Source organism: Rosa rugosa, chromosome 4 (genome assembly GCF_958449725.1).
Source record: "Rosa rugosa chromosome 4, drRosRugo1.1, whole genome shotgun sequence".
Classification (NCBI taxonomy): Eukaryota; Viridiplantae; Streptophyta; class Magnoliopsida; order Rosales; family Rosaceae; genus Rosa; species Rosa rugosa.
In genome coordinates, this window is record NC_084823.1 from 30,423,130 (window position 1) to 30,451,082 (window position 27,953).

General features: G+C 37.3%; 3 protein-coding genes and 1 long non-coding RNA gene across 4 annotated transcripts; 3 read left to right on the forward strand and 1 right to left on the reverse strand.

Moving 5' to 3' along the window:
• Window positions 1-534: 534 nt before the first annotated feature.
• LOC133707273 (uncharacterized) lies at window positions 535-6,154 on the forward strand. The gene is made up of 9 exons (XR_009845027.1): window positions 535-772; window positions 986-1,086; window positions 1,172-1,250; window positions 1,467-1,758; window positions 1,901-1,971; window positions 2,108-2,193; window positions 2,293-2,358; window positions 4,992-5,088; window positions 5,870-6,154. It is a non-coding gene; the product is annotated as an uncharacterized LOC133707273 (long non-coding RNA).
• A 1,494-nt stretch (window positions 6,155-7,648) lies between these two features.
• Window positions 7,649-12,223, reverse strand: LOC133707270 (MLO protein homolog 1-like). Its single transcript, XM_062132831.1, has 14 exons — window positions 11,990-12,223; window positions 11,763-11,820; window positions 11,276-11,544; window positions 11,045-11,161; window positions 10,532-10,592; window positions 10,335-10,420; window positions 9,548-9,622; window positions 9,304-9,392; window positions 9,134-9,183; window positions 8,993-9,033; window positions 8,734-8,907; window positions 8,554-8,589; window positions 8,319-8,447; window positions 7,649-8,236 (listed from the first exon to the last, which is right to left on the reverse strand). The coding sequence occupies exons 1-14, from the start codon at window positions 12,116-12,118 to the stop codon at window positions 7,847-7,849; spliced, it is 1,704 nt and encodes a 567-aa protein (XP_061988815.1). The 5' UTR covers window positions 12,119-12,223; the 3' UTR covers window positions 7,649-7,846.
• Window positions 12,224-16,417: 4,194 nt separating this feature from the next.
• On the forward strand, window positions 16,418-20,716 carry LOC133706908 (uncharacterized). Its single transcript, XM_062132452.1, has 5 exons — window positions 16,418-16,573; window positions 16,926-17,052; window positions 17,809-17,905; window positions 20,047-20,133; window positions 20,423-20,716. Exons 1-5 carry the CDS (start codon window positions 16,528-16,530, stop codon window positions 20,555-20,557), a joined length of 492 nt encoding a protein of 163 aa, XP_061988436.1. The 5' UTR covers window positions 16,418-16,527; the 3' UTR covers window positions 20,558-20,716.
• Window positions 20,717-21,407: 691 nt separating this feature from the next.
• Window positions 21,408-24,152, forward strand: LOC133706893 (glyceraldehyde-3-phosphate dehydrogenase B, chloroplastic). Its single transcript, XM_062132437.1, has 9 exons — window positions 21,408-21,568; window positions 21,705-21,818; window positions 22,129-22,290; window positions 22,386-22,553; window positions 22,658-22,818; window positions 22,962-23,023; window positions 23,108-23,157; window positions 23,323-23,729; window positions 23,904-24,152. Exons 1-9 carry the CDS (start codon window positions 21,470-21,472, stop codon window positions 24,037-24,039), a joined length of 1,359 nt encoding a protein of 452 aa, XP_061988421.1. The 5' UTR covers window positions 21,408-21,469; the 3' UTR covers window positions 24,040-24,152.
• The last annotated feature ends 3,801 nt before the right edge of the window (window positions 24,153-27,953 follow it).

The following is a 27,953-nucleotide window of genomic DNA, read 5'->3' on the forward strand; positions in this document are numbered from 1 at the left end:
CCATGGCTAGAATATAGGCAAAGGTTAATCGCCTCTTGGAGTCCTGGACGTAATCTTCCTTTAGGCAACGTAATTGCCTCAAGGACTGATTTTTTTTTTTGATTTGTCAATCACACGGTGTCCTCAAAGGCTTCCTAGGCTCAGAGACTAATCCGTGTTCGGGGGATCTTGTCAGAACGCTTCCTCCCCCCTGGCCACCAAGAATATATTGGGATTTAACTCCAATAAGCGTCGGCGGGATTCGAACCCGGGTGTAGGGGTTCCACACCTAGAGGCTCTTACCAACTCGACCACCTATGGTGGTTCAAGGACTGATTCTTGGATATGCATAGATTGCCTTCGCGAGCACTCCGTAGCTTATGGCACACTTAATGCACTGAGATCCCTTGTTTGATTATAATCAAGGATGATTACTTCCTTCCATACGTTCCACGTCCACCACACTCCTTAATTGCATGGGAGACTTGATTGCTTGCACATACATTCGCTGTCCTTAATTAATTCACAGTGAGGCACACGCCCATTTACTATATACTAATTCTCAGTTAACTGTTCATCGGCTTAGTAACAATGCCGGCTCAAGCCGAGCCGACATTGTGAAATTACGGTTTTGCCCTCCGTTCTTTGCTTAATTGCGGTTTGCTGTTTGGCCTGGGTATAAAACGCGCTGAGGTGATAGAAGCGACCCTTTTCCCCTTTCTTCGTTCTTGGCTGATCTCTGTGTTTCTGTTGTTGATAGAGTGAAAGAGAGGGAGAGAATTGCAGCGAATAGGTGCTGTGTGTTGTGATCGTGTTTGTTTTCCTTTTATGGTTTGTTTCGGTGGACGCGACCTTTTTGCTTTCTCTTCGTTTTTGCCTCAACTCTGCGTTCTTGGGAGAGAGTTGCAGAGAATAGGTTCTGCATGTTGTGATGGTGTTTGTTTTCTTTCCATTTAGGGTTTGTTTGTTCCTTGCATGTGACTGATTTGGGGTTTTGGTGATGCAGGAGTTCATGTTAGCAACGAGAGGGAAGACGAAGATTGTAATTAGATCGAGGAAAGCAGGAGAGTACTTTCTTTGGCGATTTTGGGTTTGTTGGAAACTCAAGTGCATATTGCTTCAATGGATTAATGTTTTCCCTCACTTTTCTACTTGTTGTAATCGGTGTTTGTTTTGTTTTTGTTGGGTCAAGGAGGTGTTGGGCTCATTGTCGCGATCTTCTGTCTCTCTCTTTTTCTCTTCCTTTTTGGCTGGGTTCTTCGCATGTAGAGGTATGTAGTTGTTGGGTTTTTTGTTTTTTTCCACCATTTGTTCCATTCAATTGTATTACAAGGTTTCCATTTGCAGATTCTCAAAATCAGTTTTCATGCATTGACAACTACTCTGCTGAAAAGTTGGATTTTTTTTTTTTGGCTGATTGTTAAACATTTGAAAATTTTGGTTTGATTTGAAAATGGTTTTGAAGTTTGAAATGCTTGCTTATATAGGAGGGCGAGAGTGAATACTGGGCAGAAAAGAGTGCCTAAAACTACATGTAAAACCTGATTTTCATCCTTCTATACCTATAGTTATGAATAACTATGATCTGGAGGTAAAGATTAGGAGGTGGGTAAGCTATTGATTAAGCATATTGGCTTCGATTCTGCATGTTGGATTCCTCTAACTTGCTTATGAATGATTGTATTATATGATTTGGTTTGTGAATGATGTGGCTGATTTGTGGGGTAATCGTTTATTGTGTAGATTTTGTTGGATGCTTTACAGAGTATACGATCTTGGGTGAGATTTTTTGATTTTTTTTTTTTTTGTTCGAAATTTGATATATTGGTAGTTTTGGTTTAGGGTTTATAGAGTTTGGGATTGTTTTGGGATCTGATCAAATCTGTTTTTGTTTTGGGGTTTTGTTGTTTGTCAAACACAGAGGAGAGGAGCTCTTGCTTGCTTGAAAGAAGGAGAGGGGATGTTGCTTGGTTGAAAGAAAAGAGGTGGAAGGTATTTGATCTGATCTGTTGGTTTATTGTTTATTGTTTTTTTTTTTTTGTTTTTTTTTTTAACTCTGAGCTTTTGTGATTTATCTTTCAGTTTTTTGTTTTTGTTGTAGTAACATGATATTGTCTGCATTTGCTAGGGATTTAAATGGACGGGAATGGGAGGTGGCAGTATTGCTTTTTCCTCTAATTTTTGGACTGTTGTTCTTTGTTTACTTCTCTTGAGGTATAGTGTGTCATAGTTGTTATCTCTTGCTCTTTTTACTTTGCATGCTTATTTATGTTCCAACCTTTTGCTATGTATTTATACCTGTCCTATTTGTAGGAATAGTGTTGGCTAAAGGGAGTGATTACATAACCTGGATATTGTGCTTTTTAGTTTATTTGAAGGGTAAGCGGGTTAGGAACCAAAAAGTGTTCTAGGATGTAAACTGCAAAAAAGAAAAGAAAGAATTTGTCACACAGAACATGGAAGTATCTGAACACTGTTAATTTGATCATTATAAGAGAACCTAGAAACCTATATTGATACGCTTAAAGCAAGCGTATAATTTAACCCTGAAAATATCGTTAGTAGTATAAGCAAATAGGGATCGTTCTAACCGGGGATTGAGGGTACACCTGTAATTGCAAAAATAATTAATTAATTAGTAAAAGTAAAAAGTATTATTTACAAAAAGAATATATACAAAAAAAAAAAGAAATATATACAAGTAAACACAAATAAGGGGGGATTAGGATTCTTAAAATTAAAATTAAAATAAATAAAATAAAGAAAACGTAAAAACATATATACATGGGTGGAACGCAAGGAACAAAGATCAAAACCAATTCCATGTAATCAAATTCGATTCAAACCCTATAATTGATCATCTAAGTCATGAGAAAGTAGTTGATCATGTGAAACATTCGAAAGCAAACGATTTCCCATTTTTTACTTTTCAATACTAATTAACCTAAGCGAAAGCACCTAGATCAATCCTATTAAACATGCAATCAAGCCCTAGAAAGCTAGTCAATCATAACATGTTTAACGCATTACACATAGAGAAAGGCTATCAACTCAAGTGTACAACTTAGTTATGGAAAAGTCCACCTAATTGCAATTCTCTTTAATTAAATTCGGTTTTTGTCCAAAACCTTTACTACTTCGATTCAAGTTACACAAAACAAAAAGTTGATTTCATGTTCTTAAATCTAGCACCATTCATATCAAAACCCTAAGTGTTTCGAACCACATAAGATTAAAATACAAAAGATATCTATAAAGCAAATTTAATTAAACAAACTCACATAAGCAACTCTCGAATTACAATTATAGAATTCAAAAACTTTATTTAAACATAGAAATTGGGCTTAAACTTTGCCCTAAACGTTATTGTTAACTAGAAACAAGTTCATACGAAATCAAACAAGGAAACCAAAAAGGTTACAAGGAAAAGGAACGAATTACACCATGAGTGGAGATGGAGATGGAGAGCTAGATGGTTGGATCTTGAATCTTGGAAGCAAGCCTTCAAGGTGGATGATGGAGGATATGATCTTCACGGCTCCTTCTTCTTCTTCCTCTCCTTGCTTGAAAACGCAGAACTTTGCAACTAGAGAATGGAGAGAATTTTTCTGAATGAAAGTGTTGTGGTGTTGTTGTTGTGTCAATTCATCTAGCATAGGGGGGTTTATATAGGGGAAGGCAAGGCTTCATGAATTTAATTTCCAAGGAATTTTCTGGTTGCACCACACAGCTCCAACCAATGAATTAATGCCACGTCAGCTCTGCCATGTCATTCAACCAATCAGGAAGCTCCAAAATCAATCCCTAATCTTTCCAAATATATTATTGCTGATTTTCCCAAGATTTTATCTGATTTTTCTCTTAATTTTCGGCCAAAATAATCTTGAGTGAAAATAGGAATGAATCGGGACTTGTTTTGGACCTTTTCTCCCTTAAATCTCTCCATGGCTTTATCCTTAACATCCTCCCCTTGATTTTCTCTTGATTTCCACATTAAAATTGCAGATTTTATTCTCTAATTTCAGCCAACATATCTTGAGGGAATTAAGGAACGAATCTGGACTTGTTTTGAGCCTTTTCTTGTTGCACAATCCCTTGAAATTCTCCCTTGATTTTCTCAACGTAATCTCCTTGATTTCCCATGCAAAAATCAGATTTAATCTCCCATAATATCTTCAAGCCATGTAGTCTCCTAATGCCTTCAGGTTTCCTAGCCTCATCAGGATTCCTGCGTTGACTAGGATTCCTAGTTGGACCAGGAATACTCCATTTCTTCATTTCAGTTCATTTCCTTGTCATTTATTCCAATGTACCTAGAAAATAGAAACTTTTATTAAAATTGATTAAGTAAAGGAAATAACTAAGCAAAATATGGGAAAATAGCTATTAAAACGTTGCATAAAAATGCTCCTATCATATATAAAATTCTATGAACAATAATGTGTGCTGAACTTTGGTTGATTTGGTATGCAGTTCTGTGTTTTTTCTTTTGGTTAAAGTGGGGATTTCATTATGTGGGTGCATGTGCATTTCTTATTAGTGTATGATCTTTGGAAAGGAAAAATATAAACAAGGAAGAGAACCTCGATAAACTTCCAGAAATGGATTAGGAAAGGAATCTCATAGCTAAGGATTACCCAAAACTTTCTCTTGAATTAGTAGTGCTTTGTTCACGGGTATTCTTCTTAACCCTGAACCCTACAGTCCTTGCTGTTTTGGATAATGTTGGAGTTTTTTTGCTGCATCATGATTATATATGCTTGGTTTCTTCAAATTTGCAATATTGGACTCCTTCTTTCCAATCACTATGTTAATCTCATAACTCGGGCTCTGGTTTGTCCAAATTTGCTTTACCAAGTTATAGTAATGAAAAACAAATTTTTAGAAAAGAGACAAATTGTTGGGGTTCTGCAGAGACCAACCAAATATTCTTTAGCGTTTTCCTTTTAGTCAATATTGGACATTTTCTGGCATGTAGGTTAGTTGGTTTACAATTTCCTGGAATGGTTCAGGTTAAAAAAGACCCACTTTAGATTGTTAAGGATTCTGCGCCATTCAATGTGTTTAGAGAAGTGAAGGTGTCTGATAAGAAGAAGATTATTGTATCAGGTTCGTTTTGATTTGTTTAATCTGTGTTTCTAGGTTTGTTGGGTTTGATTTGTTTCCTACTCTAATTTGGTGAACCTGTGAATGGTAAAGATGTGAGCTTTGCGAATGCACATAGAGGTTTCTGTAGTTTATATTGGGATAGATTTATTCTTTGAATAGGTGAAATGGCTGTTACTCATGTTTGTTAACTGAAATTGATAATTTATTGTTTGTTGCTGTAAAATTTGTGTTTTGGCTACTGTATTTATTTGAGTTCTTTCGATACAATTTGTTTTTTGAGTTTGATCTTTTTGTTTGTTTTTTCAGTTCAGTCTTTATGATCACTTTTTAATTGCTGCATGAATCTGCTTTGTTTTCTGCATGAAATTAACTTCAAACATTTTATGTTAATCTTTACATCATTCGATGTCTGCTTGCTCGAAGCCAGTCTGCATGTATGGACTATTGAACTACAATCCTGTTTAATACATATGCACAGGTTTCTTTCAATATTTTTTAAAACATATATATACATGTTTTTATTTGCTGCCACCTTTTTTAGCAAGATTTGTGCCTACTCTTTTGGTTTGTGTTGCTGATTTTCTACTTTTGTCTTCAGTTTTCCAATATGCAATTAGTTAGTTTCCCTTTGTATATATATATATATATATGTTTTTTCGTTATGAATGTGCAGTTTGGTTAAAATGTTATAAGTGAGCATATGAATTATTAGTTGAAATTGTGCAGCAAGTTTTCTGTCCTAAAATGGACTGAAATGTCATGTCACTTTTTGTGTAAATAGAAATGGAGGCAGCAACTTTTTGGACAACCTCCACAGCTAATCATCACTAGCCTAACAACCTCTCAGCAACTGATGTCACTTTTGATATAGTCACTAGGTTAGCCTAAGTAGATCACTGTATTTTGGAGAAGCTGTTTTAACAGCATTTGTAATATATATTTGAACATTACCAGAACATCTATATTAATGGTAATGTTAGCTCCTGATATGGAGCATGAATCGATGTATTTTTGAGAAGCTGTTTTAACAGCAGTTGTTTTATATATATAAACTAAATTTTCTGTCTTTCAAAACTTGCACAGTCTGTTCCAAAACCAGCAGCAACGCGCGGGCATGTATGCTAGTTAATTGCCATATATGAGTGCAGCTTAATTAACTTGCATAGCCCATGTCCATTAAGGACCTTCAATGTAAACCAATGAATCCTAATTAATAGGGGCAGCTTGTACGTCAACCTCCTTTCCTCTTGGACAATACTTGATAATCAAGCAAACGAATCACCATTAATTATCAAATATTTGATAATTAACAATAAATCAAGGAATATCCAGATTTGCTTCAAGATTACTCGATCTCCAAGTAGGCTTTATTTAGTCTCTAAGCAATATATTCCGAACTTGTCGGAAATATATGGCTTGGGCCACGGATATTGACCCGGATTTCTCTCGAGACACCCTTGTCAGGAAAAAATGTTAATTTTGGGTTCAAACACGATGTATTATGCGGCTTATGATTTTGACTTATTTCATTGATGAAGATCTTTTCATAGTTCTGGGATCCTGCAAAGATTCTCGATCTTCACATCAACTGCACACCCCAGATCTTGAATGATCTCTTTATAAACCTGTCTAGATCCACCATGGCCTAACCTTATGTCATTTGCAAAGCCATTGGTGGCTGCAACCAATTCTTGGTAAGTAAATCGTCTTGGCAGAGCTAGAATCTCAAGATCTGTATCCATAGAGTTGGAGACATCATGAGAGTAATTATTTCCATCAGTTCTGTTTATCCGCCTCCTTCCCATAATCCGCCATATGACCATACAAAGCATCAAAAGGATGAAGGAAACTACAACACCCACAACCAAGAATGCTTTTTTCCTTTTCCTCTCATTTTCGCTTCTTGGAATCTCATCAGAATCCAAATTTGAATAGAACTCCCATGAATTTATAGCATGGCGCTCAACACCAAATCCCATAGAAGCTGAAAAACCTATAGTAACCCACTCTGGAAGAACCTTTCCAAGGTCAACAGGGTAAGAAAGAGTAGAAGAATTACTCTCAGAGTCTGGTTTTTCATCATATGTCCAAACTCCAAAGCACACTCAAGTTTTTGGTGGTAGAATTGTAAGTTATCCTTACAGGACCCTCTTTCCCACTATTGCCGGCCACTAGCATCCCAACTGGCATTGACCACTAAGCGAAGGGTGTTGATATTGATCCCAACATGCTGGTAGACCAAGTAATTGCGGCATTAACTCATACAGGTAGAGACCAATTAACTTCCTGTAGAGGTAGACCAAGTCCACAAAGTTTTAGACTAGCTCACTGATGGTTGGAGCTGTCTACCTTACCAGGAAGCTAGTCTACCATGCACACTGCAGATCAAGAGTTAGTTTACTACTACCGAAAGTAGTGTGTGATAGATAAATGTATCTTAGGGGGAACCTCAGTAAGCACAAACTGTCTCTCAATCATAACACTGTACTTATGATTCTTATCATTGTATTTCGGACTTCAGTGTGTAATGTATTTTTTTTTTTTTTCATGTGCAAGCATGCAATAAAGCAGTGCTAGGGATCAGCACTGTACGTATTCGTATTGATATTAGAGAATATTGTCATATTATTCGAATTCTTACAATGATTTCAACTACAACAACGCTAATGATTAGCTGATGAGGAAACAGGAGAATCTAGGAAATACATACACTTGTGCTAATCAAAATTTGGGTAACAATCTTTCTCATAAATTAAATTCAAGGCTGAACAAAGGAAAAATCATGCAACCCTTCCTTCCTTTCTGGTCGATGATGATCTTCTCTTCTTAGAGCATCTATACTGCCATGACCATGTGCAGAGCCACCCTCCATCTCAGATAGATCGGTATCAGATTGGTAAGAAACAGATCTCGGGGAGTTAAGGACACTTTCGAGATCCGATTGATTGGACCTCTGCTTTTGGTTGTGGAGGAGGTGCATTGGTGATGAACCCCGGCTTGGTGTATTTTCCGCACTCATAAACGAGTTAACAGAAGCATCGCCTCCTTTGCTCCTTAACTTTTTACGATTCTTTGCAGCCTTCTGCCAGTTCTTAAGAGCTTTTGCTGTTTGCTCCTCGAAAATTGCTTTCTTCCAGTGAGATCCCATCTGCAAATTCATTCATATTCATATGTAAGTATCCGATTTAATCAAGGCTATTGATGGGAACTATGAAAGTGAATGTACTCACTTGTGTGATCAAAGCATAAAGAGGGAAGGTAATGTAACTGCATAGGATTTGTAGGACAAATCCAAGGCAAACCCTTGTGATTATGAGAGGCAAGTTTTCGTGGAAGCATGAAGTGAAGCCAAATTCAGCCTGCATCGTATACATATATATCATTTAGTTATTTAGTGTATGATAACTTAGTTCCTGTCAATTATGCATAAATGTACGTGTATGAATGTTTATGAAAATTACTTACAGATACCCACAAGAAATACGCCATTTGGAATGCGTTCTGCACGTACAGCAGGTAAATGAATCGTTAGAAATTATGTTGGACTCGATCGTTCTGCAGATACTGCCTGGTGGTATGTATGTGTATGAATGTTTACTACCTACTCACTGAACTTATTACTGCCCCAGCTAGGTTAATAATTACCTGAAATAATGTGAAATGAATCAAGAGGAGAATCCACTCGGGTCGATTAAACCAAAAGTACTTATTGCTTGGCTCTACTACTGGAGCCCCTTTAACAATTGTATTTCGATCGTGCATTTCTTGGGCCATCTCCATTATGATAAGTTCAAGCTTTGTACCCACCAACAGAAGAATCTGCAATTTTTCACATATACCTACAGTCATACATTTGCAAATGCATGCTTGTGGCTCAAGTAATTTAGGTTATTATTCTACTTACAATGAGTGGCGCCAACGACAACCAAGTAAGCGTGTACCATTCTGGGTATGACAAAGTAGAAATATTTTGATCAGTACCTAAAGCTAGCATAGAGAGAGAGAGAGAGAGAGAGAGAGAGAGAGAGAGAGAGAGAGTTATTACTGTAAACGTTTAGAAGCAAGAAGACCACTGCGAAAATCCATAGTGGTACACTGCAAAAATCAAGTGAATCAAGGATTAGGTAAGTGAGTTCTTACTATTGTACTAATGCAGCAAACATCAGAGGTAGATATATAGAGGGAAGGAGGGAGAAGAGAGACGTATATATATACCTAATACCCACAACCACCTTAAAATCATCTTCCATAGATCTCTTGATGTAATTATGGAAGTCAAATTTGCTATTTGGAGCAAAATGTGCCTGCAATATTCACATATGTTTGGATAATTGTGAGTTTAGTAGCAGCAGGGTTTCGGTTTGGCCGTACGACTAATGAGTTCGAATTCTATGCTGAGATTTTTGGTGCTGATTTGTCTCAGCTTACGACCTACGTTGTTTGAAGCATAATTACTTACATTTATAAATCCATGGCGCATGGTCAGATAGTCCACCTTTGTCACCGAACCGAAGAATTGCCGAAAGAATGCCACCTATAATGATGTACAAATTCAAGAGCGCTTAGTAATGAACAATGTTAGCAACTTTTTTTTGTTTTGTTTTTTTGAATGAAGGGCTGGTGTGGCTGCCCTCAAGCCTGGATTAATGAAACTGTCGAATACAAGGGGGGACATTGAGCCTAAACCCCTGATTACAATAAGCATCTAGAGAACATCCTAAAATAATAATAAGCGTCTCTACTAAATAAATGTATTCAACTAGGCACCAACTAGCAAAGAGTGCACTACTGGCTACTCTATTTGCTTTGACATAGCGGTGACATAATGGAAAGATACCTCGATATGTAACCCGATTACAACGTAGCATAATTACCATAAACACAGCTTTCCTATTATTAGCAACTTTCTTTTTTCATAGTGACATTTATATGTAATTTTTTCATATTAAAAATAATCGATCTTTTCCTTTATTAAAGCTTCAGCGGTAAAATACTACTACTTATATCGGATACACCATGCGTTGCAATGCCAAATACGTATCAACAATGTACCTATGCGAAGCTTTAAAAACTGCGGATTAATTATATATTATGCTATAATATTGCTAGCTAGTGTGAGTTTAGAGTTTGGCACTTGAAAGCTAAGCTTAAAATCTTATGGTCCTAATGAAATACTCCCGCCGTCTCAGTAATGTACTTGATGAAAGCAAAAAATGGAGATAATTTATACAAATCGGTTAACTTACGATCCATCTAATTCCAGGTGTTGTAGAAAAGCCAGAGTGTCGCCTCACAAATGAAGTTTGACGAGTAAACCTAAACCTTGCAGGATCTGCAAAATACAATTAATATTAACTTAAAAGTTTATAGCTAAACTACGATTACAATGTTCAGAAATTCTAAATTATTCTCCGGACAGAATTTTTCATTAGAAGACAAATACCATTTGTAAATTGGTATTCCAAGGACGTTGTCTCAGATTCCCAGGCCTTCCATTTCTTCATCTAGTCAAGTCCACAAGAGCACAAAACCAATTAATTAAAAGAATTGGTTTTGTCCTTTCTTTTTCATCTTCATTATTTCATTTCATTTGAGGTGGTTCTCATATCGTTTTCAGTTTACAAATAATATGATGTTACATCAGACTCATTACATGTACTAATCAAACATCAAAATCATGTTATTACTGGACAAGTAATGAATGTCTTCTTAAGTTCTAAACTTATATACCAAGAGGTTTTATGTAGAATATACTAACTTGGTATTTAATACACGAAGTGACAATGTTGAATTATATTTTAGAGAATGATTATTTGGCTAATATAAAGAGTTGAGGTTCAGCTCTCGAATTTTAGGCAAACACGTACATGTGATTTTAATGCTGTGGTGAAACCATTTATTTAGAGGTGAAGATCTGACCCAAAATAATTTAGATGCACCGAACTAATTAACTTACTTTGGCCTGCGCAAGTGCCATAGTGAGGACACTGTAGAGAACGTGAAAAACAGTGAGGACGAAGATGAATACATGCAATTGGTGCATTCCAGATATTGATATCAATGGCACTTTACCCTGCAATCAATTTATTCATTCATTCATTAATACATAGCATCTAATTAAAGTCGGTATATAAAAATTAACATTCTGCTAATTAGTTAATAAACAATAGTTATACTAGATACTTACGTATGAGCAAGAACTGGAATCTCCACTGGGAGCTAAGACTCGACGCCATATCATGTTTTCGGCATACGAAAGTAACTTCCGTTGGTCACCGCCTCCTCCTTTATCTTTATCACCGTCGCCCTTCCCTCCCTTATCACTGTCGCCCGCGTATTGTGACTTTAAATCGCAGGGAAGCATCGTGTCTGCAATACTTGCGGGGACACATATCTTTGGAAGATATCGAGTTCCCACGGTGAGTAGTAAAGATATGAATCCCAACAGCATTAGCTCTGCACGTCACATATATCCCAAAGTTTATATGAATAAGATATCAAATTCTACCCATTTTTGTGAACTTTAGTAGTGCTAAAAAATGGACGCGCGATTTTAATTATTGATCTTTACTGCTGGAAAGTAATTGTGAAGAGAAAATCTGCAAATCGGGCTTGTAACTCAAAGTATAAGGGATAATGTATTTTTGGTGATACTATTGAAAAGTACAACTAACCAGCTTTAATTTTCTCCAAAGCTTCAACCATGGCTTTCTTGTTGCGTTTCTGGAACCACTGTCATTATATATGTAGAAGCAAACCTTATTAGCATGACAGAATTCATAGTTCCTATTAATTATGTTAATAAATTAGTTATAACAGACTTCTGAGTAGATGAAGCTATACATGTAGAATTTCGACATAAGGTACTATATATAAGTAGAGTTTCGACGTATGTATGTACCTTTCCAAGAGCATGAATTCCATGTTCTATGATTAGAGATATGAGTATGAAAACTGCACAGACGACCGCCACGGTCCATGTCGGTGTCTCTTTTAGGGTCCTCTCCCCCGGAGCAGCAGGAGCAGCCATGGCTTTACTTAGTTATCAACTAATTAATGTTTCTTAATTGGGAGAATTAATTATACTAGCAAGCTAGAATTTATAGCTAGTGAGGCTATCATTTTGGGAGCTGAGGGAGCTACATGCATGCATATATATATGCTTTGCTATCTGGAGCATACGAAACCCTAGTGATCGATTTAATTAGCGCGTTTTGGATTCAATTAATTAATAATGAATCACATCACACGCTATAAACTTCTTATTGTCATATGCAGAATGTAGTTTTGTGCCATGTCTGTAATGGTTAGGTTATCTATTGTGCGGTTGTGGAACAAGCCCTTCTTTTCCTTCATCAATTGGACCAATTTTAAACTTCAGGCCGGCTATTGGAGCCAAAATTAGCATGACGCGTGTCACATATACTATTCATACTGTGTAAATGATGAGATACAAAGAAAATATAAATTTTTATTTCGGAAGAGATCGAGAGACCGCAGTAGTTCTAGCTACAACACTGCATGGATCCGATAGTACGTACTCGATCCACATCGTGCAGTGTCGTAGCTAACTGTGTATAATAGTTAACATAATCATCAAAGAGTTCCTCAAATTTGGTATAGCAATGCATGGATGTTTGTGCGAGACATAAGCTAAAATGTTATGACATCAAACGGTGTTCGGAATCAAGTTCTCGAGACAATTTGGAATCTCATAACAAGGCGAGACGTAGGAAACAAAGGAGTCGAGTATTTCTATATATGCTTTGGTTTTAATTAAAATTCTTAGAGCACAACGAAGTGATCGATGAGAGGTGAATTCTTGAGCAACTCCAATGTTTTGTTTGCTGTTTGCAAGCGCCTGCTTACTTATTAAGTCATTTGTTGACTCGACTTTTGTATACTTTGCGTGGCTTGCTTAGGATATCAGGATCAACAAGGTAGGTAGCTATTAATTAATCATTGTGATTTTTGACCAATTCCCTTCCCAAAACTTTGCGGTTACAATCATGTATAATGTGTTTATTTGGCCTTCGCCTAGTCCACATGCCATCATGCATAGACTTCTTCCAACAATGGCCTTTGCCTAGTCCACATGCAGAGATTGTTCATCATAAAATATAGGATGAACTATATATATTTTAGCGCATATCTTTCATAAATAGAGAACTTACTTTATACAAGATAATTCACCATTAAGGCACAACAGATAAAATTATTATTTGAGACATGTTTATTCTGATAACAATATAATTTTAAGTTCCAAAGAGACATAAAATTTGGAACTCGAGTTCAACAGCATCTTGCAAGGCTTCTACTCAAAAAAGAAAAAGAAGGAAAAAAAAAAGTTTGGACATGATCCCTAGTGGCATGTTCAAGTTAGAGCACTTCAAAGAGTGACTCAATAACAAAATACGTAGTGAGGGCGTATGTCAAGAAACCTGAAACTATGTTGCATAACCTAGTAGGTTTCTAAAAAAGTCATCCACTGAGGCTATGTTTGTTTCACCGGACTGTCATACCTCGCCTTAATTTCTATAAGAGTACGTCCTGGACTCCTCAAGTCTGGATTATGCTATGTTATTCCCTAATCCATGTTTGGTCAGTTAGGACTAAAACTAGAGCCAACACCATCGACCTGAAGACCCGCGAAGCTCCAAACGGCAGCCGATCGGAACTCTGCCATCAGGCCACCTCCGGCAGGCGCACCAGCTGGGTTTGATCCATCTTGTCGTCGCCGACGTTTCTCTTTCCTCGGCTGGTCTGGTTGCTGGTTGTGGAGAGAGAATCGGACCTCGAAAATCTTGGGTTCTCCTGCAGTTTCTGTACAAATTCCGGCGACTCCGACAATGTTTTGAGGTGCATAAGGTATGAAAGTTGATCTGCTCTTCGTGTTCTACATGCTAGTATACATGGTTTTTGAATTTGATAAAATTTTGGAAGATTTGATTTCTGGGTATTCGGCCACCATCGCTACAACCTTCTGTGGCAGTGATTCTGGGTTCAATTGGGGATAGAATGAGGTGTGCTTGTGTTAAATCTCAGAATTGGTGAAAGTTGCTGAGAAGGAGAGCAGAACGAGAATTTTCAGTAGAAGGTGAAAAGGAGAGCTTCCATAATCCCATGGTTTTTGGGGGGTTTATGGTAGAAGGTGTTTATGAGAATTTGGGACTCTAGAGTCTCATTTAAAACAGTCCTTGCTGTTGCCAAACATGGGATTAGTGTAACACAAGCTGATAAGGATGTCCAATCCCATGAAACAAACATATGGGATTAGTGTAACACAAGCTGATAAGGATGTCCAATCCCATGAAACAAACATAGCCTGAATGGCCTGAACGCCGCAAGATCAAGTCCATTCCACATAAGCTAGATACTTAATTTATGGGATCAAAAACTTCTCTTAAATGGTCTAAACCTAGCCTAATAGCCTACAATATGAGTCGATCTCAAGGTCTGAAAAATTCCAATGCAACCCAAAATTAACTAGAACCCCTCCATGCCGGCTAGCTACAACCATAGGTGCATGGTAGAACCCGAAACTGAGTCAAAAAATATTTGCAGTTTTATTTTCATTTATGTTTGGGATCGACGAGTTTCTTCCTCAAGTTGAACGTGTCAGTTCAAACATTTTGGCCTAGCTTATCTTTCATTGACTAATTTAGGCACCCGCACTTCTATTACACCATATACAGGAAGAAGAAATTGTTGTTTCTCTGTTGAGAGACTCAGTTGTAGAATGTCGTAGGAAGCACACTGATGTCCACACTTTTGGTCAACCTGATACTGACTGCAACGGAGAATAAGTTAAATTACTTGGCTCTTTTCTATTTTATGAGTAGCGGTGCTTCATTGTTCGACAGTTGGAGTTATTCAAAACTGTTTTTGCCAATGAGAGGAGTCTTTTACCTACGAACTCTTAGTTGGTAAAGGTGCATAAATACCTCTCATAAAAAAAAAAAAAAAAGTTGCAAGCTCCATCAATATAAGCTGGCATAAAACAAAAGTCTAAAAATAAGACTACAAGGTAATAAAGCCTAAACTAAGGTCAAAGACCATATCAAGAGGCAACAACAGAGCCTCAACATTAGAGAAAAGAACCAAGAACAACAGAACAATGCATAGAACTCAAGTAGGGAGCTTACATTATTGAAAGATAGGCCTGTTAGAGAAACTGCACCGGCTGTGTGGCTGTGTGATTGGGTCGGTGACCAATCAGAGGAAGTGAGGAAAAGAAGGAATGGAGCAGCAAATAATCACTCGACCAATTTATGGGTCCTAGCAAGTCGACCAATAGACTGACTGAGAATCAGCAACTCGATTTGCCCGACCAAGGCTATGGCTCCCACAGTTATACGGGTTTCTACCAAGGGCCAGATTATCAAAAATTCAACGGGCCTGTATTTAATTGAAAAAATCATTGTTTTTATTTTAATAATTAAATTTTCAATCTAATCTCACGCATAAATAAATAAATTAATCTAATTTTAAAGTCCAAATAGTATATTGACATTAGAGTTGCCTTTTATTAGTGTATTTACGAAGTGAAGGCAATTGCTAATTTTGGGTGAAGATTGGATTGACAAATACCGAATTTAGCAGGCAGATTGACAATTGCCCTTCGTACATGAGTGCACTTGCTCTTAACGAAAGAAGAAAGTAATCCAAGAACATCGGCAAAGCCTTAGCTGATTCAACCACCATTTTATAGACAAATCAATGAGGGAGACAAAAGTTGACAAAGTATTCCCAAATTAGAATATAACTCCATCGTCAAGATTGTTATAGTTCTCAGGTTTTATCTCTCCGAAAACATTTTTGCTAATAGGTTGTAGCTAAATGTGTTACATGAGAAAAAAACATTTATGAACGACTAAACCGTTTTCATAGTCAAAGTCCTCCAATAAAAATAAAACTAGACTCCAAACACACCTTATGGGTGTGGATAATTATGTGGGAAGTTATTCCACAGAATGTGGAGAAACTTGCTGCACATATTTTGTTTTTGATTTTTGATTTTTTTTTTGTTAAATTTCTTTTATTTGTGAATTGATCATTTTGTCTTTCTCAAATATTTCAGTTCAAATGTTTTTTTAATATTTGAGGGATATTTTAATAAAATTTTTCTGTTTTAGTTGACAGACTCTCATCTCTTAATAATGATATAGATAAAATAAAACGGACACACATTTGCATAACTTGAATTCTCTGACCATAGTCCCAAGTCTCGAATACTGAAACCGGCAACGAGGGTTATTCGTCGGCAAAGGTCAAACCAAATACCAAAACCGTTTGGTATTTGTGAAATATGTAATGTTTTGATTGAGATATCAAAACAAGGCAAAGCATAAGTATTATCGAACCCATTAAACTCTTCTTCTCCTCCTCCATAGTCCATACTACAAAACGGTCCACACCCTTTGTTTCAAACTCCAAACAATGTCTGCTCTTTCGAATTCGCTGCCTCTCACTACAAATCCTTCTGGTAATTTCCCTCTTGATCTAACTAAAACTGCCATCTTTGATTCTTTGCTCATTTCTGGCAAATATCTATGATTTTCAGTTGATGAAATGGTAAAGATTATAAATTGGCCAATTGGGTATCAAAGATTGCATCTTGAATTAGTTTTTCATATGGGTATCCCTCACATTGATTCCCAGTTAGAGTTTAGGGTTTAGTGTCCCACCATCTTAATGGCTACTATGGAATTTCATGCAAGTAGTCATAATCTCCATCACTAATTTGGAATAATGTAACTTTCCCTTTTTTTTTTTTTTTTTTTTTTTTTTAATTTTTTTTTTTTTTTTTTTTATGATTGTATGAAACACTTGACTAGGATCTTCTCTGAAGCAATCCCAACAATGTCTTGGGTTTATGGCCCCTACAAACTTGTCACTCAATTCAAACCGTAAAGTTCAACTTTCGAGCTCCAAGAGGTCTTTCGCGGTTCAAGCCTCATACAGGTTGTCCTTTCTTGCTGACCCTTATGCATTCTATGTCTTGTTTATGATTACGGCATGCTAATGGTGTAGAGTAAACTACATGGTAGCTACTGGTTTAGTTGCTTTAAGTTTGAGTTCCTCAGTTGAGTTCTGTAATTTAGGTAATGGGATTCTTGGGTTACTGGACAACATAATAAAAATAATTGTCAGTCTTGTTTAACATATCTCAAAACTTTTGAATTAGTAATAGATACAAATTGGGGAGGTAAAATTGACTTGCAGCAAGACTGTAGGCTGATTGGTTGTGAATCTGTAACATCTGTTTTTCCCTTTTCGGTTTGTTCCTCCTAGAATGTCCTTTATGTCATTAAAAGCATGTAAATATGGATAATGATATGGAGCTTCTATATGCTTATGACGGCAGTAATGTAGCAATCACTTTTCAGAACGAATTTCATACTCATCATATCTTTTGTGATTTACTGTTTGTTTGATATGTATACCTGTTCTAGCTCAACTAGCTCAGAATTTCAATTCTCTTTTTAAAGCATTTAATAAAGGGGGACAAAGTTCATATACTGCAAATAATAATATGAGTATCATTTTACCTTCCTCAATAGCTCAAAGTTTATACTTTTGGATTATCACGAGGCTTCTGTATGCGGTACTTAATACTATTTTGATTTTTGAGGTGTCAGTTAGCAGTGATTTTTTTATTTTGGAATATTAGGATATGCAATGTTGTTGTAATGTCAGTCTCTGCTTGTGTAATTACAGTGATGGTGGGAGGTCAAACAGTGGAAGCATCTTTATCAGTGGCTTTGTTTTGGGAGGACTTATAGTTGGCACACTGGGTTGTGTATATGCTCCTCAGGTTGTCATTTTCAACGAGTATAATTTTTTTTTTCTGCAAATGCTTGTATAATCGTTATTTTGCATGTGTATGTATATGCTATTCACCACTGTAGATAGAGATTGAGGTCTTTCGGTTATGAACAACTATAGATACGAGGATAACACGCCTTCTATAGTCTCAAGCCCCTCAGCATACATGCATGTTATTCATTACTAGACTCTTGGTTTTCCTTATCAGGTTTAAGATTTTAACAATTTTTTAGAATAAGTCCTTTTCACCTTTCAATGAATTTCTTGCTCAGTTGTGCTCAACTGCCCTAGGATTTAAATCCAATGGTGGATTACAGCGAGGAAAATAAGTAAATTTCATATAACTTATTATTCTCCACCCTGTGATTTAGATCCGATGACAGTTGAGCGCAACTAAGCAGAAAATTCGTTGAGGTAAACAAAGCTTTTATTACAATATAACAGATAACACATTAGTTTTGGACAGCTTATTAGTTTATAATTTGTACCACGCTCCCTCTTAGTGTGCTAGTCTCTAACTCCCAAAGCCCTTCTTAGCTGCTAAAATGTCTCTGTTGGAACTGCCTTTGTGAATATATCAGCAAGTTGCTTTCTTATCTGTGATTTGCATTTCTGATAAGATGATATTGAATTGGCATAATTGCCAAATTGCTACCTTAGGTTTCACCCTAGTGTTAATTTGTTACCCTAGGTTTTATTTCAACCAATTTGCTACCCTAGGTTTTCAAAGTTAGCCAATTTGCTACCCTAAGTTTTATTTTAGTCAATTTGCTACCATTCCATCAAATTTGCTACTCTAAGCTTTCAAGATTAACCAGTTTACTTTCCCAAATTTTCAAAATTAGTCATTTGCTACGTTAGATTTTCATACTTAATTCATGTTTGGATGAAGAAATGGACAAATTAATATGACAAAAATGTAGCAAATTGGCTAATTTGGTTACATAAGGTAGCAAATTGGCAGAAATAATACTTAGGGTAGCAAATTGGCTAATTGTGAAAACTTAGGGTAGCAAATTTGCTCAAATAAAACTAGGGTAGCAAATTGACACTAAGGTGAAACCTAGGGTAGCAAATTGACTATTAAGCCTATTGAATTCTATAACACTGGATTCGTTGCTATAGTAATTGCAGACTTATTGTATGTAATTAATATGTCCAGCTTATTTTGGTCCAGTGTATTTATGTATCTTTCTCAGCCATGTTGCTTGAGAAGCAGCTAATGCAGCTGGCACATATGCTGCTTTGGCAGTGAAATAAACAACGTACTGCTGCTCTTGGAAGCCCATGAACTATGCCAGAGCGCAATGAAATAGCAAACCTGATATCTAAATGCTCTTTTTTCTGCACTAAGATGAAAATGGCTTGGACTATTCATAAACTGTGATCAAACTTGCTGCAAACATTACAGCTGGCCATGTAGCAGTGAGATAAAGTACATTTTCTATTAAACTCATGTACAGCCTTCCTCCATCATCTTTCTTCAATTTTGCATTGACCACTAGGTGTCTTGTTCTAGGCAACCAAACATATTCCAAATTTCTTGACTTCGGTATACTTCTTTTAGCGAATAAACACACTGTCACTGGTTTTCTTTCTTGTCTTTCTTTCTTTGTTTCTTTGATCCTTTCTCATGTGAAGCAAGCTTTTCGACATGTCAAAATTTAGCAGATTGGCCATATTTGTCCACCCATAATAGACATCTCGTAAGTTTCTGAAATCATGTCTCCTGGCAACCCATGTAGATAGGATTACAACGCTATATAAAAGAACTTCAAACTCCTTGCCATTATTCGGTGATGTTCACTATTAGAGTCTTGGTTTTCCAACCGAGCTCTTATGACTCTTAATAATTTTTGATCCCATGACTGTTGGACTTTCTGAAAATTTGTTGAAATATTTTAATTTTGACAGCACATCAGCTGATTGTTATAAATTGTTCATTGTTTATATGTCGTGGCTAATGAGTTGTCAATTCTAAATGTAAATCTTCATGGTGTACCTCAAAATTTCGGAATTCTTGATGCTGTGTTATCTGTTTGTGCCTATGGAGTTTGCTTTGTTTGATCATTTGATGTCCGCATGCACTAAACCAGTGAAAACTTTCTCACTTGATGAAAAATACAACAGATCAGTAAAACACTTGCCGGAGCTGACCGAAAGGAACTAATGAGAAAGCTTCCCAATTTCTTGTATGATGAAGAAAAAGAAGTGGAGGTGAGAAGTCGCCCTTGCCTGATTGACCCTAACTTTCTATTATCACTTGCAATGATGTTTTGAACTGGCATTCTCTGTTTGCTATTCTATGTGTTCAGTAATTCTTGGAGATGCTGAAAATGCACTTATGCTGTTTTTGGCAAAGTGATGTTTCAGTTTCTATCCACTCTTTTAACAACCATTATGTGCCAAATCTTAAGTTAATATTGGATATAGAGAGGCTGTCATGTTTCTAATCCCACAGTGCTTTCCTTTTCAAAGTCGCTTTATGTGTGTTTCTCCTTCACAGAAAACACGAAAAGTACTGGCTGAGAAGATTGCACAGCTGAACTCTGCTATTGATGGTGTCTCTGGTCAGCTCCGAACCAAAGAGGACCCAGATGAAGTACCTGTGAGTGCAGATGATGTTGAAGCTACCATATGAGATCACTCTGATAGATGTAATTCAGTGTAGCCTTTTTTCTCCTTAATAATAAGGGTAGTTGACTAGTTGTCTTCTTTTGATGTGAGGACCCTTACTATGGTCAATGTAGTTGTACCTCTAATACTTGGACAGCGTGGAATACAGTATTTCTTTCATCTACAGTGTGCAGCCCGTAACAAATATCACAGATCTGTTAAGATATATATAGTTGTTTTCAAAAAAAAAAAAAAAAAGATATATATATATATATAGTTTTGAATAATTTAATTTAGTCGACTTTTTCCTTCTTTCTCCATAAGAAAATTAATTCATAGCTGAAGTTACAAAACACTTAAACAGGTGACTCAGTGATTTTGAGCTCAGTTCAATGTCAGGCTCACTGAAGAACTGGTGCTTTTGTGGTGGAGCTGCTTCAAGCTTTGAGACTTTACATTTTGTCTCCGTGGGTGAAATGTGGAAGATATTCTCATTGAGTTGAAGCAGTTTGCACCATCCACCATGATTTCATGTGAGCCAGTAGTCTCTGCTTATGCAAAACCTCTTGGATTTGGATTTGGATTTGGATAGGTCACCATTGAATATGACACTTTCTTTGTTGCCTTTTTTTGTAATTTGACATCCCCATTTGGAAGGGCATTCCAGGAAAGGAGGTTGAGGGAATAATCTGTGGTTCATATTTTGGAACCCCATACAGAACTTGATCTTATCTCATATATCTACTTCGTATACTATGCTAACCACAGGTTCCTATAATTCAACGGCCACCTTAATTTAAAACAAGGTAACGTTGAATATTAAAGATCCAAAGTGTATGCCATCAAAAAAAAAAAAAAAAAAAAAAATTAACCAAAGATCCAAACTGTAACTATATATATAGTATCCAAGTCACTCATCAGGCTTTAGTTGCAAACCATGGCCTCCCACGCAGCTCTAGCTTCTTCAAGAATCCCAGCCAACACCAGGCTTCCCTCCAAGACCTCCCACTCTTTTCCCGCTCAATGCTTCTCCAAGGTCTCTCTCTCTCTCTATCTCTTTAACATGGCTCTCTGTTTTTTTTTTTTTTTGGCTTTGCTTTATGTGTATGATATACACGTTGTCTGAAAAATATATGAATGATCTAGTTCGCTTGTTGTTTTTGGCTCTGCAGAGGCTGGAAGTTGCTGAATTCTCTGGCTTGAGATCCAGTTCATGTTTGACCTATGCAACCAATGGTAGAGAGGCATCATTCTTTGATGCTGTGGCTGCTCAACTCACTCCCAAGGTATATCGCGTTTTCATTAGCAGATATATGAAATTTATGCTTGTAATAATCCATGGAAATGAGATCAAATTTTACATTTCCTTTAGAAAGTCGACTATTATGATTGGAGGATATTTTGAAGCTTCAACTGAGCAGTTAGAGTAAAAGAGTAGCATAAGCAAGGCAGTTCTCAAAAGCTTAACTTCTATTTGTGTTCTTAATTAACTTTTGATTTCGAGAAGGTGCACTTATCCTCCAAATTCTGTAAGGTGGATTTTCTGGAACGTCAGTTTTGGTGCTTAAAATTTTTATTTTCTTTTGTGCATATCAGACTTCAGGATCAGCTCCTGTTAAGGGAGAAACGGTGGCCAAATTGAAGGTGGCTATCAACGGATTTGGACGTATTGGCAGGAACTTTCTCCGATGCTGGCATGGCCGGAAGGATTCACCCCTTGAGGTCATTGTTGTCAATGACAGTGGTGGTGTCAAGAATGTAAGTGAGAGTATTAATATAGTTAAGATGGTTTTGGAGAAATCTGATTAGTAAAATTAATTACTGTTACTAATATTGAGTAATCTCCAATGCAGGCTTCCCACTTGCTGAAATATGATTCTATGCTGGGTACTTTCAAAGCAGATATAAAAATAGTGGACAATGAAACTATCAGTGTTGATGGTAAGCCTGTCAAGGTTGTCTCTAACAGAGATCCCCTGAAGCTTCCATGGGCTGAGATGGGCATTGACATTGTTATTGAGGTAAATGACTGCTATACTTGGATCACTACAAAGAAAATATAATAGGAACGTTTCAATAATACTGAAAATTATAGTACCTTATAGCATATTTGGATAATCTATAGGGAACAGGAGTTTTTGTTGATGGCCCTGGTGCTGGTAAACACATCCAAGCTGGTGCTAAGAAAGTTATCATTACAGCTCCAGCAAAAGGTGCCGATATTCCTACCTATGTTGTAGGAGTAAATGAAAAAGATTATGGCCATAGCGTTGCAGACATTGTGAGGTCAGTATTCTCAAATGGATTAGTAACACAATAAACCAAAATAGTTAATTATAATGCTGCTTGAGGTAATTGACTCGTTATAACTTTAAATACCTCTTTTAATGGTATAAAACTTGCCTTCATGTGCCTGTTTGTGCTTGCAGCAACGCTTCCTGCACCACAAATTGTCTGGCTCCTTTTGTGAAGGTCCTCGATGAAGAATTCGGTAAGCAGACATCAATAGCAGCATGAATTAATCAAACTAAATGGCTTGTTGGACTAATACTTTGTTCCTAATGACAACTTGCAGGTATTGTCAAGGGAACCATGACAACTACTCATTCCTACACTGGAGACCAGGTAAAGAACGGTTCCTTCATTTGTGAAAATCAAGCTTCAAAATGCAACAATTTGAACTAAACTGTTGTAACATCTTATTTAATCTTGGCATCAACATTTCAGTACATAGTGGAGAAAGTAACACACTAAGTTATATATGGCTTGGCCTATTGTGTGTGTATGCAGAGACTGTTGGATGCTTCACACAGGGACTTGAGGAGAGCAAGGGCAGCAGCACTGAACATAGTGCCCACAAGCACCGGTGCAGCCAAGGCAGTGTCTCTAGTGCTGCCTCAGCTCAAAGGCAAGCTCAATGGCATTGCCCTCCGTGTGCCAACACCTAACGTGTCAGTAGTCGACCTTGTTATTAATGTTGCAAAGAAGGGCATTACAGCAGAAGATGTCAATGGAGCCTTCAGAAAGGCAGCTGATGGGCCACTGAAGGGCATATTGGCAGTGTGTGATGTTCCTCTTGTGTCTGTAGACTTCAGGTGCACCGATGTTTCCTCCACCATTGACTCTTCCTTGACTATGGTCATGGGTGATGATATGGTCAAGGTTGTGGCCTGGTACGACAACGAATGGGGATACAGGTGAGCTCATTGATTGCTACTAGAAACTAAAAATAATGTTGCTTGGAGTCCTTAATCTCGTTCACTATCCATTATTCACATGGAATACACATTACATAAGCTATTTGCTCAAGTGAAGTTACAATGTTAATAGAATCTCGATCTGAAGTGGATTGTTTGTTATGTAATTTGCAGCCAAAGGGTTGTGGATTTGGCACATTTGGTTGCAAGCAAGTGGCCAGGGACACCAGTAGCGGGAAGCGGAGACCCGTTGGAGGATTTCTGCAAGGATAACCCTGCTGATGAAGAGTGCAAAGTCTATGAAGCTTAGACTGATGTAAAGCTAACTGTATAGGAGCCAGGGCTTAGCTATATTTGTTATCAGCAAATGCTTATTTTGTAATTACGACTGAGGCAAATAAATTTGTTATTTATTGGTGAGAATGCGGATGTACAATCAGTCAATCACAACCAATACGTACAAACGAAATGGGATTGAGGTCCCAAAGTTCGCCTCAAGTTTGAAAATATCAGGTCCGGGCCTATGTACGATAAAAGAACATTTTCAATTTTATAAAGGGTGAGGTTCGAACGTCTCACTGTAGGCCTTATCAAAAAGCTTGCGGATCAAGTGGGCCGATGGAGGCCCGTCAGCCCGGAGGGTCAAAAGCCCGGCCCGGTCTGTTAAAAAGCCTGCAAAAGCCCGCCTTTGTGGGTAGAGGGCCGGCCCGCCAAAAGCCCACTAGGCCCGGCCCGTAAAAGCCAGTAAACTATTATATATGTATGTGTTATATATATATATATTTATAAACACACACACACACACACATATATATATAGATATATATACTTATATATATATATATATATACAGATTTTATCCAGAGCGGAGCTCCACTTTGAAATTAACGTGTGAAGTTCGAGTTTTGGGTCACTTTTTGGTCGCATATCCACATCTCGACCGTTCATTTTTTAGGTACTAGTGTATAGATCATCTCTGCAAATTTTCAGCCAAATTGATGATCGTTAAGGTATCTAACTCGCTTAAACCAATAGACGGACTGAATCTGTCAACCTAAACCGTACTAGCTCGTATAGGGTTTACCCTAAACCTGAACCAAAAAACTCGAACTTCATACGTTAATTTTCAAAGCGGAGCTCCGCTCTGGATAGGATCTGTATATATATGTATATATATATATATATATATATATATATATATATATATATATATATATATATATATATATATATATATATATATATACAGACGCGTTCAAAAAAGGACGTCCGCACTTTCGTTAAAGTGCGGACGGCGCTGCTGCAGCTTGGCTCGGGGTGCGACGGAGCGGCGGAGCTTGCCGGATGGACGCCACGGGTCAGACGGATGGGTCTGCAGTCGATGGAGTCGCCGGCGACGTGGTTGCAGCCTTGCCCAGAAACCTGCAGTTGCAGGTGAGCTCGCTGCCCAGAAACCTGCAACTCCGACCTCCTCCGACCTTGAACGCTGCCCAGAACCGTCCGCCAAGCCCCGAGCCACCGTCGCAGCCTGGAACGCCGCCGCTGCGTCGCCGTCCGCACTTTTTGCTTAGGTGCGGATTTCCGGTTTTGACCCACTTTCCGATCACATTTTCACATCTTAGCCGTTCAGTTTTTAGGTCATAATGTATAGATCACATCTACAAAATTTCAGCCAATTTGGTGATCGTTAAGGCATCCAAAACTGCAATTTACCATTATAAATACGAACGGTTCCGGTTCGACAGATTCGGTCCGTTCGTGTAAATTGCAATTTTGGATGCCTTAACGATCATCAAATTGGCTGAAATTTTTTAGAGATGATCTATACATTAGGACCTAAAAACTGAACGGCTAAGATGTGAAAATGTGATTGGAAAGTGGGTCAAAACTGGAAATCCGCACCTTTTTCTTCGGTGCGGATATCCGCACCTGAGCAAACTATATATATATATATATATATATAAACACATATTCTATATAAAAGTATGAGAACTTCCACACATATATAAACACACACACACACACACACACATATATCTATATATATATAAACACATATTCTATATAAAAGTATGAGAATTTCCACACATATATAAACACACACACATATTCTTTTATATATATCTATAAGAATATGTGTGTGTGTTTATAAATATATATTCTATATATATATATATATATATATATATAGAATATGTGCATATATATTATACATATCATGACTACGGTTGATCAATTCAATCGGATTCGAAAATATGGTGAAATTGGCTAAATTTTTTACCACACTCATAATTTATTGTAATAATCTCATCCAACGGTCGATTTTTCCATTTTTTTTGAATTGATAGGGGTTTCTCTTTGGACTGTATGATATATAAATATAGATTTATAAGAGTAACTAAGTTTGACCTCGTTGATTGAATTCGAAACGAGAACCAAATTAGCTGAATTTTTTACAACCACCATAAAACATTACAATCTCTCAATCGAGCGGTTGGTTTCTCTAAATTCATTTTCTACTTCATGGTTGCTTTAGAATGAACCTCAACAATTTAAATGCAATGTACAAGTCATACAACTTTAGGAGACAAATTGATATAGGCCGACGTCTTTGTAATTAAAAGTGAAATTTTTATCTTATGTACACTCACATCCATCGTTAGGATATTTACAGACGTGATGTGAAAAAATAAGCACATTTCGCGGTCGTCAAGCTATCGGTCAACCAAGAAAACATACAAGTGACGACAGTTGACGAATTCGATCGGATTCGAAAATATGGTGAAATTGGCTAAATTTTTTACCACACTCATAATTTATTGTAATAATCCCATCTAACGGTCGGTTTTTCCATTTTCTTTGAATTAATAGGGGTTGCTCTTTGGAGTGCATGATATATAAATATAGGTTTATAAGAGTAACTAAGTTTGACCTAGTTGATTGAATTCGAAACGAGAACCAAATAGGCTGGATTTTTTACAATCACCATAAAACATTACAATCTCTCTATCAAGCTGTTGATTTCTCTAAATTCATTTTCCACTTCATGGTCGCTTTAGAGTGAACCTCAACAATTTAAATGCAACATATAAATCATACAACTTTATGAGGCAAATTGGTATACGTCAACGTCTTTATAATTAAAATTGAAATTTTTATCTTATGTCCAGGCATATGCATCGATGGAATATTTATAGACGTGATGTAGAAAAATAAGCATGTTTCACGGTTGTTACGTCATCGGTCAACCAAGAAGACATAGAAGTGACGACGGTTGACCAATTCGATCGGATTCAAAAATATGGTGAAATTGGCTAAATTTTTTACCACACTCATAATTTATTGTAATGATCACATCCAACGGTTAGTTTTTTTATTTTCTTTTAATTGATAGACGTTGCTCTTTGGAGTATGATATATAAATATAAGTTTATAAAAAAAATTAGTGTCTTTAAAGATTTATTTGTAAATAAAGCCCGCACGGGCCGGCCCAAAAAAGCCCGCAAGGCCCGGCCCGCAAAAGCCCGAAAAAGCTCGCTTTATATGGACGGGATTTGATCCTTCGATTTACAATAAAGCTCGACCCGGCCCGGCCCACTACTATTTAAAAATATAGTAAGGCCCGGCCCGGCCCGACCCAAGCTCGCTATGAATGGACCCGGCCCGTTGATGAGGCCTATCTCACTGCTCTTACATATATTGATTAGGGCTGGGCACGGGCCGGGATGGGCCGGTTATACGGTATTCCCGGTACCGGAAATAATTTTTGGGACGGGACGGGACAGGCCTTGATTTTTTTGAAGATGGTACCGACGGTACCGAAACCGATCGGGATCGGATCGGACCCGGGCCCATTTCGAGATTAAACCTCATTTCAATCTGCAACCAATTTTCCAGATTTCAGAATGCAAAATCTGGATTTCTAGGCTTCTAGTTCTAGCTGTTCTAGCACCAAAACCTACAAATTTGACCCATTCAATTCTGCATGGAACAAATCATCAATTAAACAATCTTTTCAATCACAAAGAAGAATGAAGAATGACAAAGAATCTGCAGAGGCGGAGGAAGAGCTCGGCCGCACATAGAAGAGGGAAGATGGTGTGCTTGTTGACATCAGCTATGCCGGTGGACTGGAGGAAGTAAAGGGTGGGGAGGAGGCGGTGCTTGACGCAGGAGGCGAGCAACCTGGGCCGATGAGGAGGCTGAACTCGGGGGTGGAGAAGC

Bases quoted from the DNA above. Each gene is read 5' to 3' on its own strand.
- LOC133706908 (XM_062132452.1), top strand. From the start codon at position 16,528: ATGTCTGCTCTTTCGAATTCGCTGCCTCTCACTACAAATCCTTCTG. The intron at 17,053-17,808 runs GTTGTCCTTTCT...GTGTAATTACAG, and splicing joins GCGGTTCAAGCCTCATACAG to TGATGGTGGGAGGTCAAACA. The intron at 20,134-20,422 runs GTGAGAAGTCGC...TCTCCTTCACAG, and splicing joins ATGAAGAAAAAGAAGTGGAG to AAAACACGAAAAGTACTGGC.
- LOC133707270 (XM_062132831.1), bottom strand. From the start codon at position 12,118: ATGGCTGCTCCTGCTGCTCCGGGGGAGAGGACCCTAAAAGAGACACCG. The intron at 11,545-11,762 runs GTTAGTTGTACT...TGTGACGTGCAG, and splicing joins TTTGGAGAAAATTAAAGCTG to AGCTAATGCTGTTGGGATTC. The intron at 8,908-8,992 runs GTAAGTAGAATA...GAAAAATTGCAG, and splicing joins TGTCGTTGGCGCCACTCATT to ATTCTTCTGTTGGTGGGTAC.
- LOC133706893 (XM_062132437.1), top strand. From the start codon at position 21,470: ATGGCCTCCCACGCAGCTCTAGCTTCTTCAAGAATCCCAGCCAACACC. The intron at 21,819-22,128 runs GTATATCGCGTT...TGTGCATATCAG, and splicing joins CTGCTCAACTCACTCCCAAG to ACTTCAGGATCAGCTCCTGT. The intron at 23,158-23,322 runs GTAAAGAACGGT...GTGTGTATGCAG, and splicing joins ATTCCTACACTGGAGACCAG to AGACTGTTGGATGCTTCACA.